This window comes from Sphaeramia orbicularis, chromosome 13 (genome assembly GCF_902148855.1).
Source record: "Sphaeramia orbicularis chromosome 13, fSphaOr1.1, whole genome shotgun sequence".
Lineage (NCBI taxonomy): Eukaryota > Metazoa > Chordata > Actinopteri > Kurtiformes > Apogonidae > Sphaeramia > Sphaeramia orbicularis.
The window spans coordinates 39,214,368-39,230,874 of record NC_043969.1 but is presented as its reverse complement, the minus strand read 5'-3'; the positions used below and the strand labels follow the sequence as shown (position 1 = coordinate 39,230,874).

General features: G+C 38.1%; 1 protein-coding gene across 1 annotated transcript in view; it reads right to left on the bottom strand.

Annotated features, from left to right (window-relative positions):
* tenm4 (teneurin transmembrane protein 4) overlaps positions 1–16,507 on the bottom strand; it is a 580,630-nt gene that overhangs the window by 80,684 nt on the left and 483,439 nt on the right. Inside the window, exons 23-24 of the mRNA XM_030151937.1 lie at positions 13,231–13,385; positions 940–1,817 (exon numbers count right to left, since the gene is read on the bottom strand). Of these exons, the coding sequence (XP_030007797.1) occupies positions 940–1,817; positions 13,231–13,385 (1,033 nt within the window). The remainder of the gene's footprint in view (positions 1–939; positions 1,818–13,230; positions 13,386–16,507) is intronic.

Here is a 16,507-nt window from a genome sequence, read left to right as displayed (position 1 = left end):
TCCTTTGTCCTTTGCGGAGATAATCCATCCACCTCACAGGTGTGGCATATCAAGATGCTGATTAGACAGCAGGATTATTGCACAGGTGTGATTTAGGCTGGCCACAATAAAAGGCCACTCTAAAATGTGCACTTTTACTGTATTGGGTGGTCCAGGGGGGTCAGAAAACCAGTCAGTATTTGGTGTGACCACCATTTTCCTCGAACAGTCTTCTTCATGAATTCTTTGAAACACCTTTGGAGATGGCTTATGGTAGAGAAATGAACATTCAATTCACAGGCAAAAGCTCTGGTGGAGATTCCTGAAGTCAGCATGCCAATTGCATATTCCCTCAAAACTTGTGACATCTGTGGTATTGTGCTGTGTGATAAAACTGCACATTTTAGAGTGGCTTTTTATTGTGGCCAGCCTAAGGTACACCTGTGCAAAAATCCTGCTGTCTAATCAGCATCTTGATCTGCCACACCTGTGAGGTGGATGGATTATCTCAGCAAAGAAGAAGTGTTCACTAACACAAATTTAGACAGATTTGTGAACAATATTTGAGAGAAATAAACCTTGTGTGTTCACAGAAAAAGTTTGAGATCTTTCAGTTCAGCTCATGAAAAATGGGAGCAAAAACAAAAGTCGTGCATTTATATTTTTGTTCAGTATATATATAATGTGTGTTCGAGTGTTTAGACCTGTGCTAACTAGTCATGTCCTAATTAGCATGTTTAATAATGGCTCAAAATGAAAAAAAATTGCCTCGACCTACAGCTGTGACTGAAATTATTCATCATGTACCTGACAAAAGACCTCTGCAGTGCAATGGAAATCCTAAATGATGACCAGGTTTGCTGCTATCTCTATTCCTGAAGGTAATAGAGCAATCTTAATTTGTTTTTGGTTGTTGGATGGTAGTTTGCAAGACTTCTTAGATAAAAGGCTTCTACTTACTCGTAGAAGGTCGTCCATCCATTTTCATTTGTCTTGGTCGCCAGTAGTCCAGAGCTTCCGTGGTACGTCATTACAGCCAATTCTTGACCCTGAGCAGCGACAGTTTTGAGGGCGTTGTTTGTGCCGATAGTGAACCAGAACGTCTGTCCATCGGGAACCATCAGCCACAGAGGCATCCCGGTGGTGTCTCGGCGGATAATCACTGTATTTTTATTTTTATCAGTAATGCTGCTCACATCTCCCACTCCTGTGTAGGTCAGGTTGTAGAGGTGGTCTCCTGTGGTCAGGCTTTGTGTGAAAATGTGGCTGCCGTTTGAGTCGAACAGATAGAGTTCATCATTAATGGGCGAAGACACCTCGTACATACTGAGTGGATTCAGATAGGGCTTGTTTTTCCGTACGTAGCGGATACGAATGTTACCCAGATCTGCAATATAAAGCTCTCCATCTGGGCAGACGGCCAGAGAAGAGGGGGCATTCAGTTTAGCATCCTTAGCGTAGCCTTCGTCCCCAGAGTAACAATCACAGTTGGCGTCATTCTTGCAGTCGCACCCACTCGGTGCTCCTGCGACGAGGGAGATCTCTCCGTTGGTGGACACCTGTCGTACTCTGTTTATTTTCTTCTCATCTGACTCAGCGATGTACAAAATGCCATTGTGGGACACAGCAAGGGCATTAGCCGACTCCAGGGTGGCATGGATGGCCACTTTGCTCATGAGGAAATGGTCGATCCCAGGTACTTGACAGTGCATGGGCCGGCCGGCTACAATACGGACCTGGTGGTTTTCTGAGATCTGGAGGACGACGTTGTTATCCAGGACATACAGGGAGTTATCCATGGGACTCACTGAGAGGTCTGTGGGCCACTCCAGACGCACCTAGGAGGAAAAAAAAAACGGCAAAAATATCAGCTGCATGTCACAACAACCAGACCTTATTGATCTACACATTTTTCACTTTATCAGAGGGAAACAGTCCTTCAAGGGGAAAAAAAATCAGTAAAAAATGTTACTGTAAAAGAGGTGGTCTATATCATATCTCACGCTGGAAGCAAAAACATTTTTTAAACAATTTATTATCTGATAAGGGGGGGGGCGGGGAGCACAAGGTGTACTCTTAAAAGCAAAAACACAAAAAACATGATTTCCCGAGATCAAAGATGATAACAATAGTAGTGAGGAAGGGCAGAGCGAGGAGAGATCATTCAAATGATCAGATTAAGTGGCCAAAGCACACTGCAATTGATCATTAGAGCCGTAGACGCCGAAGGACTGGGCTTCTGCATCCTTCACCTCTACTGACTCACTGTTTTTCCTCTGTATGGGTTATTAATTTTGTAATGACAAGAGATTGTATGAGTCCTTGAAAAGAAACCGGAGCACACTTACCAAATGAAAGCCTAGCCTGCCTCTCGCCTCCTAAATGATGACTTATTGTTCTGCTAACAATGTATCAGGCTTTTAACAAATTGGAATGATTGGATTCATCCAATTTACCGGTCTCCCTCTCACTTATGATCCAACAGGGATCTCTTAGAAGCATAATATGAGGTGCCGTATTTCAATATAAGACTTGGAGCACCAACCAAAAAGACAAAAGAAAGGCTACTTACTGAAAAAATGTAGCTTTGGCAATGATACTGTTGGCTAAAGTGGGATATCGGCAGATAAAACAATTCATGCAGGTAAGATTACAAAAGGAAAAATGTCAGTTCATGAGGACTTTATTCAAACAAAGGGTTGTGTTGAAATTTAACCACCATGTCACTTAATTACAGGTTATGTTCTTTTGACAGCTACGATTAAACTTACTGTTTTTAGTAGAGCAAGGTTGTCTCCATTAAAGAGCACGAAAAACTGCTCCAAAATGAAAATATAACAGTAGGTACACCACCACATCCTTCACAGGTTTTTAATTTTATAATTAAAGACTTGGTTAATGTTATTAAAATGACACAGAATGGGGATCACATGCAGACCAGTGGTAGAACTAACTGTACAAACGTCTAACTGCACTTTTCTAGGACCAAGATTTTACTGAACAAGCTTTTAAAATTCTACACATAGTTCAAGATTAAACCAGTCTCCAAACTTTTAGTCAATATCCTGTAAACAACTTCACCAAACAGTGATTTTCTTTCCTCTGAAATTCATGGTTTTTTTTTTCAAATTCTCCAATATCTCACCAAAAATATTAGAGCTACAGTACCAACAGCGAACTTTCCTTTTTTCGTCTTTCCTCTGCCATTAATCATGTGGCGATCTGTTGGATTTATCTGTAGTCTGAAAGTACTTCAAACTAGTTTCACCTACTGCTGAAAGAACAGTAACAAGCTGCAACAACACCAATGCTTCACTTGTTAAAATGTCAAGATCGCACACAGAATAATTTATCCTACAGAGGGACCAAACTGGGACTTTTATCTCAATACTTCAAATTACAGTTTGCTACTAATGCATCTGTACTCTTACTTAAAGGAGTGATATTTTGCTTTTTTTTTAAATGGAATTATGCATTTAAAACATTTCCCTGTGGTTTAAATAAACTGTAAATATTCTGCTCTGGTCTGAATTCTTCATTAATTCAACTCCACAGGTCCATCTTCAATCCTATTTCTGAGTAATGACACCAGAAAGGTCGTTTTGAGCGCTGGTGCTTTAAATGCAAATGAGCCACTTCACGCCCCACCCCGTCCAGGTTGTTGACCGTGTTTTCTTTCCCGTTCAGCCGCTTGTGTTCATTAATACAACCAACAACTGAACATTTTAGGCAATCGGCTCGAAGTTTGGACAGTTTCAGTTTTACTAAAATCGCTGCTGATAAACAATTATGTTGCACTTGGAGAAATGTTCGTCGGAAGTCTTGACCTTATATGTGCAAATGTCCTGATGTGACTAGTAATAAACATAACAAATTAAGCAGGAATTGACACAGGCTGTAGAAATCCCCTCGATTTTTGCCGCAATTAATATAAAAATAGCTTTGCAGCACCTGGAGGGTTCAAATTCAAACTTTATGAACTATTACGGTCCAAATACACAAATAAATGAACCAAAGACTAATAAAAGTGGGTTTAGCAAAATATGACCCCTTCAAGTAGGTGTATTTTTAAGATAAGACAAGATAAGATAAGATAAGATATTCCTTTATTAGTCCCACAAGGGGAAATTCTAAATTTACAGCACCAAAAGTGGAGCACAAACAAAAAAGAGCAAAATCAAAAATAAAGACAAATTTTAAAAAAAGCTCTAAATAGTATTTATAGCTGTGCACATGCTGAACATACCACAGGTTGGATAGGGGAGATAGGGAACATATGCTGCATTCCAGAGTCCTGGGAGATGGGAAGTTTCCGACTCGGTAAAATGCATTGGAACACCTGTCCAAGCTGGAGGTTCTTGTTGCAAAGGGGGGCCAGATAGACGTACCCTGACCTCACCGCGAACTACAATGTGATGTCATCTCAACAATGGCAGCGCACAGTGTGCAAGTTTGCAATGAAAAAAATCTTAATGTATAATTAGCTCATCCGTCATTTCACCTCTTGCATATATTATATTATATATACTACACTGTACTGTCGACAGTCAAAATGCCTCTTCAGTAACAAAGAAAATAGGAGCTTGGATCTGCGATCTCCATGTTTATTGTTTATGTTCAACATGGATCACCTGGAATACTTGAGGTGAGGTGGGATGAAGTTAACTCCAAGTGAGATATATTCTACCTCCCAGCACTCTGGAATGCAGCAATACTCATACGTACACCTATATACACATGTCTACACATACTGAAGAACATCTATGAAAAAATCTTCATTCCCTCTGCAATAACTATACTGAATGATCTAAAATGAACACTTTGCTGTTTTTAACTGCACCCCTCCTCCATTTTTGCATGATTGCACCTAAATGCTGTTTTAATGTGTTTTGTTTAAATGTTTGTGTTTTTAGTGTGTTGCTGTATACAAACCTGTCAAAGAAGAATTTCTGTCACTTGTGACAAAGTCTATCTATCTATCTATCTATCTATCTATCTATCTATCTATCTATCTATCTATCTATCTATCTATCTATCTATCTATCTATCTATCTATCTATCTATCTATCTATCTATCCATCCATCCATCCATCCATCCATCCATCCATCCATCCATCCATCCATCCATCCATCCATCCATCCATCCATCCATCTTTATATATATAGACGTGTATAGATTATATATATGAGTATGGTTTATTGCACAGATTATTTGGAGCAGCTGCAGAAAGGAAAGACCTGCGATACCTCTACTTTACACACTTTAAACTGTTATGTCTGTACTTTTACCTAAGCCAAGTATCCAAAGAACCAGGTCCAGGTGAATTTGGTTTACCGAAGGGACGCAGTGGTTTATGGTTCATTAGCTGCTAATATTTAGAAATAAGTGCTGCTAATTCATCAAGCATGTTAATGCGCTAACAGCAATTAGTATCTGACTTTCTGATGAAGCAGAACAAATACACACAGAAGATCTTTTACCTTCCCCAGGTTGGACTGTCTGTGTCCTGTTGGTATCTCTTATAATGAACGTAATAATTAGCTAAAAATCTGTACAAACTAAACACACAAACAGGCTTGTGGAATGTTTTGACTAGTCTGTTTTGTTGCTAGCCTTGTCATTTTACTGGTTTTAGTCGGTCGTGAACTATAAAGAAATGTCTGAACTCTGAAACAGTTTTCTCAGTTTTTTTAAAGAGACAAATACTGTTTGCTAACCAGCCAGCAGCCCAAAGCTGAAGAGAAGAAATTCACATATTTTGGTAAATTGACTGATTCATTCACCGTTACAGTATCTATCTATCTATCTATCTATCTATCTATCTATCTATCTATCTATCTATCTATCTATCTATCTATCTATCTATCTATCTATCTATCTATCTATCTATCTATCTATCTATCTATCTATCTATCTTTTCATGAACATCTAAATTAAATGTGGCGAATTAAATCTAGGAAAATACATGATTTACAGTGAAAAATGCAAAATATGGAATATAACATTAGAATAAATAGTGATAAATTGCTCACAAAAGTATAAATAGAGAGGGAAAATTCATTTGGGAACTGGCACAAAAGTAGAACTGGGTTTTTACAGGTTAAATAAGCATCCCAAGTATTGCAAACTGGCATCGGCCTTGGTTTGAATAGATTTGATGTGACATATTTGTGGGTGAGTATTTTGCACTTTTATTCTTCACACCCCTGCTGTGTGAAGGCCTTTAAAAAGCTGGAAAGTACAGTATTTCACATTTTAAAAAAACTACAAAATGATTATCAAAAGTGTCGAAAAAGCCCTATCTGACTATGGCTACGTTGCCGAGTCAGAGGAACCGGACGACGTTACAGACAATCCCAGCAGAGCATCCCTCCAGCCGATCCAATCTAGCTCCAACCATCTGAATACTCCTTCCACCACTGATGCAGACAATTACTTGTTTCCACACTGCTGGCAGGAGAGATGTTCTTGAATCTCTGCCACTCTTTACTAGTGTAGCACTTGTCCACCTTGGATTAAAAAAAAAAAACACACATCTGAGCATCACACACGGCTCACGTCCCATAAACTTGTCATCATCGCACACAAGATGGAGGAGCTTCACATAATAACACATACAAACAGGAGACCGGCGGCGGCTTTCAGTGAGTAGAAAATGCATTTACTCAGGAAATTAAGGGTAGACTTTCTATTTCTTAAAACCTATTTCTTGTCAACACTGGTGGTTAAATATTTCATGAGCCAGCGTGTGGAGTGGCTCGGGGGAGCTGCCTGTAAGGAGGTTTTCACGCCACTCTGACTGATGAGGGGATATTTCCCGAGCTGCTGTCCCATATGCTGTAACCCGATCGTACCCTCCCTTTTCTTACAGTGGGGAAGCTGTCAGCAGCGCCTGCCTAACACAGTCGCCACCACCAAAAAAAGCCCCAAAAAAACCCCGGCTCAATCAGTGGAAGAAGCCGACCACTACTATTTTTATATTTATTTGAAGTTGTATTAGAACTATAATGACATTTTCCATTAGCGATCTCTTTCAGTCTTTGCTCAGACCAGCAGGACGCCTGTTTGAAGAAGAGTAACATGTCATTATTTGAAGTCTCTCTCAGATTTGAATTGAATGTCACAGTCAGAGTCTTGATAAAGCTTTCTGAAGCTGCTAACACCCTTGAAATATGTTCAAGTGATCTTGTTTTAAGACATGGTTTCCCTCTATTTAAGTTTGAACTCAGCAGGGGATACGCCGAGAAGCTTTTCAGGACTTTAAACAGAAAAGGGAGCGGATTTCTGAAACATCTCCGAGAACCTAAGGCCTCGGTGTAAACAAATTAAAAGATTCTCGAATGAGGTCAAACTCTTGTCCTTTGGCACGTTGAAAGACTCAAAGGTTACAGAGGTGCACATAAATTAAAAGTGAAATTTGCTGCAGCGCGCTTGCATATGGAACAGATGGCACGCCAGGATAACAGTGACCTCGTCAGAAAAAGAGACGAATGACAAGGCGGTATTTTCGTCTAAAAACAGGTGAGGTACAGAAAAAGTAATGACTACTGTGATGAGTCTTCTAAAGGAGAAATTCATATCCTAAGTGAGGGGTTGGGGAGTGTTTGAAGTAGGCAGCGTATGTGCCCTGGATGAATTTTTAATAGATGCTTTTTACTGTCTCTGGCAGTGCTTGTGTGATTTGCCATTGTTGGAGCTGCAGTCACTCTGCCTGTGTGTCCTCTCCACTGGGATGCTGAGCATATATAGGCAATAGTGTGTGATGGTGAGGAGCAGCGAGCAGAGGGTCATGAGGGGGGATGGACTTCCCCTGGGGCTGGAAATGGGCAGCTAGAGGCGTCACTCCCTCCACTGAATGCATCATTTCAAATATACAGAAAGCTTCTTTCCTCTGGAATCTGAGGATCCCTCAGGACCTGTTTGCTAGTCATACCCAAGAACATACACATGGGGCAAGAAACAAACTAAAAGTATGCACGCACCAGCGTCTAGACGGGAATAGAATTTAATCGATAAAACTCAGCAATGCTCTTCTCACCAGAGTAAAACTAAAATAATCATAGATACTGTACAGCATGTGCAATACTTCATTTAACAGATAAAAGAGATGGGTATCATTTGAAATTTATAGATTTCAGTTCCAGTTCTGCGTATCAATTGCAGGTCTTATCGACTACAAAACAGTAATAAAAAGAGGTTAAATGATTGCAAATATCTTTAAGTCTTATCTGCTTTAAATGAACATTCACAAAGTGAATAGCGTTTACTGTTTAATAGAATTCAGAATACATTTCTGTACCAACATGCTAATTAGTAGGCTAAAACAATATGTGAGATGTTTAATTGTGCCCAAAATAGTAGTCTGAACCCAACTGTAGATGAACTGCATATTATTTCCAGGTAAATATTTAAGTATGTAACTTCTGGACACCTTGGTAGCATATATATCCCATGATGCAATGCAGGCAATAGGAGAAGGTGAACATAACACCCTAGTAGGTGGAAATATTGCACAGTTGTTGGTATAGTCCGTATGGTTGCACAATGCCAATAGAGGTGAGATTGGCTGGTTACCATAGTAACGAGCCTCCAACTGGCAAGAGAATTATCAGAAAGTGTATGAGTTCACACCACATCACAAGTAAGTGCATCAGAGAAGGCACTTTCTACTGTTTATTAATACGAAAGTATGTTGAGTACGACCATATTTACCACAGTACCCTATGGTCTATCAAATGGAAACAATGTGGATTTGAGCAAACAAGGCACCAGGTGATTGGTTAGTTGCTTCGATTAAAATGGAAGGTTGATACGATCAACTGTTAAGACCCGGTCAGGCAGTGGAGTTTATGAAATAAAATAGGGTCAACAGTTTTCCATTTTTAGAGAACAATTTTGATTCATGTGGATGCTAATTGTGAATGCAAAAGTTCTCTGCTAAAAATGAATAAATAAATAAAATACATGTCTCTTTGCCCTACGATGTACTAGTCAAAGGTAGCAGTGCAAAGTATATACACTGTAAGCCCGGATAAGTAGAGTTTACTCAAAAAATTTGAGGCAAGTGATTGCACTTAAATGATTTGAGTAATGATCGACTAATCAATTGGTTTAAGTAGCTTCAACTTTAATGCTAAAAGTATTGAACTTAAACTATTAAGTAGAAAACAGTAAAAGACAAGTTATTTGTACTTTAAATCTGTTGTAAAATCAACCCCACTATCCAACCATTCAACTCAGCATTTTAGGTTACACTGACTAATTTTCTCAATTACAGCCAGATTAATTTATCGTTGATTAAACAACTTAAGTTAATCAAACTCAAAATCCTATTCCTGACCTAAGTAGTTATGAAATTATTCAACTTAATATATTGTAGCATCAATAGAAGTTAGCTCAACGTCATTTGCCAGAACAGGAAGTACTTTTAACTTGCCAAGACTTTAAGATTTTCATTGTACAATAACAGTCTTAGATGAACAGTAAAGCCATTGTTCTTCCTCTGGCTCTGACTCATGGTGCAGCTCTACAAAAATACAATAACAAACACAAAAAGGCCAATAAACACTGCCATACACACATTAAATCCAAATTAACACTAACACCACAACCCCACTAAACCCCTGCACGGAAAAATAACACATTTTCAACAACATGCCCAATACCCACAATGCAATGCAAAGATAAAAATGTGTGGTCATGACTAAAACTTGGTGACTTAATTCCATTCAACTTACACTTTTTTGTACTTTCAACTATGTCTACAAATTAGTAGAATATACTAAAAATTTTATAGTAACATCATAAAACCTAAATCATTTAAGTGCATTGTAATTAAAGCATTTTAGTAAATACAAATTCCGGGCTTACAGTGTGTGGTGACTCTGGTGATTTTTTTTTGCTTTTTTCGCTTTAATCCATCAGAGAGAACAATACCATTTGCAATCGATAAACCAGCGGACAATCTGCTCTTGCTCCACTCCTCTTGTAACCACTGATCTTATTATCAACAAATAAACATGTTGTCTGCAGATCACTTTAGCTGTCAAAACAAGTCCACGACTTACTGCTAATTAGCTTCTAACACGTGTCTCACTTGGCCTTTTGACGGTCGACCACAGTCCATCTTACACATGGGAGAAGTTTACTTTCGTGACGTTGCAGAATAAACACTTTGGGGGCAGAGAGGCATTTCCCGTACCACGATCTTTTCCTAAACCTGACCAAACTGCCGGTGAAAACTGATTCCAAATCTTTATATCTTCAATTGGGATGCAAACCCCGGCCTCCTTCATGGCAGTCAAGTGTGTCAATGCATTCATCCACAACAAACTCATATGGCTCAACTGACTTCCTAAAGCCTTTCTGCTAGAAAGTCTTTCAGCTAGAAAGCCCCTGAGGCTAACTTTCTCCCGCTTCCATCCAGGATCTTTCACGTCTTTCGGTGACGTTAGCCATGCATGCCACCTAAACAAATGGACATGCTCTCATGTTGGACAGGTCCTGGCAGAAAGCATCACGCGGTCCTTGCAGATATGTGGCCTTTGTTTGTACGACTAAAAGACTGTCGCATATAGGAAGTGATAAGCAGAACAGGTACCTGGTGGACTTCAGTCTAATTTGGAACAGTTTCGCTTCCAAACGCTAATAGGTAATGATGCTGTCCTCTGGCATATACGGTGAAAAAAACAAGCAAGCATGTACATTGGTTGGACTCCTAATGTGAGGGGAACATTGCCATAGGAAGGCTACTGTAGTACGCAAAAGGTTTGTCTCCTCACCTCTGAAGGGGGGTCACTGAGCTTTAGAGATGTGACCTCGGTACAGTGTCCTTGCCTGGGGGGGAAGCGCTCTGTCTGATACCGCAGTCTGGTACATACGTCTGCATATGTGTGGGTGTATATGTGTTTGCGTGCATCAGTGAACACATGCATGAATTGGTAGCCAGTGGGGTTATAGGTCATCCTCGTCATCCCCCCACAGCTGTAGGTCAGCGGTGTTCTGCAGTCCGGCCTGTGACCGCTCGACACAACTGTGGACGCTCCCAGGACTACAGTGTCGCCTCTGGTTTCTGTGTGACTTTGTTCTATGTTGCCATGTTTACTCTTGTTGCTATGCATTATTTTGTACATTCTGAGGTTTCTGGGTCTCATTAACAGCTGGTTTTCTTCTTTTTTTATTTACTTCTTTTGTAAATAGCTGTGAACTGTAAGGCTGCTTTTCCTGAATTCACAATATTCTAAACCAGGGATGTTAAACCCTATTTTAGTTCAGGGGCCATATTCAATACAATATGATCTGAAGTGGGCCAGACCAGTAAAATAACAGCATAATAATATATAAATATTCTCAACTCCAAACTGTTCTTTGTGTTTTAGAGTGAAAAACATAAAATTACAGTATGCAAATGTTTACATCTACAAACTATCCTTTAAAGACCTGTGAATAACACGAACCATGAACAGAAATTTAATAAGAAAAAAAAGTGCAATTTTAACAAAATTATGTGTTAGCTTCTCATTTATGACAGAATTGAAAAAGGTCTATACAACCTGTGAGCTCCCAAGACATGTTTATTCCCCACAGTGAATAAAACACTGTGGTGAATAAATATTTTTTGGGAGCTCACAGGTTGTGCGGACCTTATTTAATACTTTCATCCATTGTTTATTGGAGATCCTGCACACCTTTCAGTAACTGGATGTGCGTGTCATCACCTCTTTTCAGTTTCTCATTTACACATGTGCATTTCAACCTACAGATCACAGTGGATCTACCAATACACAAAACATTTAGCAACACGCAGGATATTGTTAAAATTACAGTTATTTCTTTTAAGACATTTCAGGTTGTTCATATTTGTTCAGGTTATTAAAATTTTTTGTGAAAGGATAGTTTGTAAATGTAAACACTTTCATGTAATTTGACTTTTTTTTCCCCCACTAAAACAAAGATAAAAAATTGGAGTTGTCATTATTTATAGGTTATTATGGTAGTAGTTTACAGATCCGACCCACTTGAGATCGAATTAGTCTGTTTCATTTCATTTCATTTATTTATTCATTCCAATCTAAATGATTGGAAAGGAGAAGGATGAAGAAAACTTATAATACCTGCCCCTTTCTCGAAACATCTGCTTACATCAGATACGTTGCCATTACAACTATTACAGTAAACAGTTTACATGAGAGTCAATGCCAATAAAACAAATCCAAAATCCATAAGTAAAATTATTTCATTACTTGCTTTTATAAAGCTTCTCTACCCTTTCCTTATCCAACCTCTTAAACTGAAAAACATTTGTACAACTCTTCTCTTCCATTGCCAAAGAATTCCACATCCTGACACCCACAACAGAAATACACATTTGCTTTACATTAGTCCGAACCCTTTGCTGTTTAAAATTAAACCTCCTTCTATGTTTTTCATCCTGTGATACTAAAACAAATAATCTCTACAAATTTGCTGGTAAAAGTCCATTTCTCTAACTTGGACTTGTTTCTCCGAATGTGGAACCTGAACTAAAATAAATGTTAATAAATTATATTATTTATTTCTTGCATTTCACATATGATCCCACGGGCTAGATTGGACCCTTTAGCGGGCTGGTTTTGGCCCACGGGCCGTATGTTTAACACCCGTGTTCTAGACTAACAAAATCCATCTTGCTTTGATCACTTTAATATCCTCCTTTATGGTCAGAGAAACACAAATATAGGTGCAAAACATTCTGGTTGTAAATACACCTCGAGTAATTCGCATACCACAAACTGCGTCTTGGCTCATTACACTGCCTTGCACTTTATATTGTTGTTCATCTTGCTTTTACATTTCAGAGTTTATTGTAATCAGATGCTTTATTGTGCTTTGTATTTCACGTAAAATATTTGTGCCTTTTCATGTATGCACCTTCCATATGTTTTTTTTTTAATGATTATTGCTGCTTCGCTGCAAAAGGCACATCCCCGAAGAGCACTTGGCCTGCAAGCCTTAAGTACTTTGCTTTACGTTAGTACCTTTTGCAAATCCTTTAGTGAATCTAAGAACCGGTATCACACAATCACACGAGGCTGGATCAAAACTGAACTGGGCTCAACGCATGGATCTAGGCTCGGAGCTTCCAGCTACAGAACAAAAGCTCACATGGGAACGCAGTCAAAGTGGAGAACAGGGTCAGTCAAGGAGACCGGTCGAGGTTGGAAAGCACACGCCGGCTGCACGGGTCAGAAGGGGGAGGTGGGGGGGTGTACCTGAGAGATGTCCATGACAGCATCACAGCTGAGAGGTCGGGCAGAGGTCAGGTCATTGAAGCCCAGAAGGGTAGAGATGATACCGTTCTGATCAATCCTACGAATCATGGTCCCATCCACAAAGAAGATTACACCGTACTTATCCACGGTAATGCCTGCAGATAAAGAGACATCCAATGGACAAAGGAGGGGGAAAATATCATCAGTTATTTTGTTTATCTGTATCTTAATGTGAGGACAGAGCAGCACTAAATGACAATTAAGGACTATTCAATGCAATGAAAATTAAAGACAAAGAATGGGAATGAAACGAATGCAGGGGATTGATTTTTGGAATCAATAATGGCGAACAAAAGAAACATCAGAATAGATGAAGGCTACTGTAGGTATTGATTCAATTACAACTAAAATTTCATCAATGCGGTATCATCCTCTCTTGTTCTTTCAACCCTGGACAACAACAAAGACCAGAACAGTATCCTTAGCCATGAGTGTCCTTGTGTATTTCTATTACTTTAAACACAACATGACCATCTAATCTAGACTAGTTAGAGTGAGATGATTTTTTTTTTTTTTTTTTTGTAAACCTCAAACCTACACATTGTTAGTGGACTGAGTGTTATTCCAGAATCACAATGTCATCCCAGTGGAGGACAAAAAGGAGCATGTGATCCAGTGACTAATGCGGCGTCTAAATGTGGAAATACCGAGAAAAGAAGAGCCCGGGAGGAAGAGAAGACCCCAGGAAACAAATGGGAAGGCATGATGGGAAAAAAAAAAAAAAGTCCACTTCTAAAACAGCTAAAGCTACTGGGATTTATTAAAGAAAACAGTTAATTGACTCAACTGTGCATTTAGAGTAGACTTTTTGGCAGTTTATCTGTAAATGTTCCTTTTACACATAAATGCATCATAAAATGTCTATTTTCTTTTATTAAATGACTAGTATGCCGTTTGAGAGTTTCTATTATTATTATTTATTGCGCCCTATCATCCTGTCATACATCCAGACAAACTGAAACTGTATTAGACTGAATGATACAGACATGCAAAAAAAAAAAAAAAAAAAAAAAAAAAAAAACAACTTAATGTTGACTTCCTGCTAATTCTGTATCAGCCTTTTGGGATTCATATTGCTGGCCATTGCTTGTTTTAGCTGTGACTGTTTAAACTAACATTATAAAAGTGTTAGTTATTAACCCTTTCATGCATACTGGTCACTACAGTGGACAGTTCTTCTCCAGCTGTTCTCTTTTATATTCATGAATTTTGTTGTTTTAGTTCCATATCAGCCAAAACAGTGAGCACTTAAGCATCATCCCAAACACTGACATTCGTACCATTACTGTAATTTTGCTGTTCTTGATAAACCTTCTCTGCAGTAACATCTTTGAGTGTAAATCAATTATTAATTGTTATTAGACTGTAAATAACAGTTTTCTTGAACAAAAAGTTTTTTTTTTTTTGCATATTATCTCCATGAAATGAGTAACAACTAGTATTAGAGTATGTTAAAATTATGAGATAAAGGCATTAGCGGCATTAAAAATGTTTTTATTTCATATTTTTCACACAGTATATCACTTTCTTATGATGGGTTTTAAATACGTTTCTTTGCTTCAAAAATTAAATGCATGGTGTCCAACTGAGTGGACATTTTTGTAACTTTGTGGAAAAAAAATTATATTGTATAGTTTTTTTTTCATGCCTAAAAGAGGAAACAAACAAAAATCACTCAAGAAAAAAATATTGACTTAGATTCTCATAATTCATGCATGAAAGGGTTAAACTAAGCATTACACACATTACACACAGTGATGAAATAAGACATTATGTGTGTTTTTTTGGTTTGGTTTTTATTTTTATCTTCTGTACAGCACTTTGGTCCACTGCGGTTGTTTTAAAGTGCTTTACAAATAAAGTTGGACTGGATTATATGCAATGTATGTACACTGTTAAAATGTTGGAATAATTTTTTTTCAGACACATTCTTCTTTTTATTCCTATTTATACTTACACTGGTCTACAATTTTTTTTAGAAATGATTTGCTTCAGACATTAAATGTGCTAAATGTTACGTATTTTAATAAGATTAATTGGAAAACAAATGACAAAAGTGCCGGTTTGCTAATGTTTTCAAGGTATATGATTAAGTGTTATTACACATATATACATGACCAGTCAAAAGTTTGGACTCACCTGTTTTTTCTTTATTTTCATGACTATTTACATTGTAGATTCTCACTGAAGGCAACAAAACTATGAATGAACACATATGGATGGATGGAAAAAGTGTGACATAACTCAAAGCGTGTTTTATATTTTAGATTCTTCAAAACAGACACATTTTGCTTTTATTACTGCTTTACACATTCTTTGGCTTTCTCTTGATGAGCTTCATAAGGTAGTCGCCTGAAATGTTTTCCAAAAGTCTTGAAGGAGTTCCCAGTGATGCTGAGCACTTGTTGACCATCAGCGGTCCATGTCATGCCATTTAAATAAGAAGTAGTAGTAGTGTATTGGTTTATGTACACTTATATAATAGTTTTAGAAATCTTCCACTAAATAGAACCTGTAAAGTGAATGTATTCTAATGTGCAGACAGTGTTTTGAAGTAGATCTTGTAGCTCTGAGACAAATATTCCTTTTGAGTCAAACCCATTCTCTTGTTAATTCTTGAGTTTCACATTTTGACCCAAGGCTGTATCTTGGAAAGTTCAGCCAACCAGCATTTTTGACTTGATTTTTCTTTATCAGTGACTCTCATGTGGTAAAATTTCATTACTTTTATTCTGGAAGCATTTTCCTTGTAGACCAGTGTTATCAGTAATCCTCTTTGACCAGTTCTAATGATAACATCCTGTACCTGAGTTACACTTTATCTATCAAGAATAACCAACATTGTCACAATCATTTCATGAGAAAAGGGAAACATATTTAATTCCACCTTTATGGGCAATAATGCATTAAGTTCTACTAAAACATCCATATTGTTATGCACAGCGCTATAGTCATCTGACCAAACTCCCTCAGTGCAAAAGTTGTTTAGGAAACACACACTTCCGAGCCAAAAAAGTTAGACACATAATATTTCATTGGACCACCTTCAGCTTCAATTCCAGGAGGAAATTTGCTGTGGCATAGTTTATACCATGTAATGCTTATGCAGTGTCATAACAAATGAAACTCATTTCCTTCCAGAGCTGAAGTAATTTTTCACCAAGATCTTATATTGATAATGGAGAGTCAGACCACTGTGTTAATTCGCCATCACATC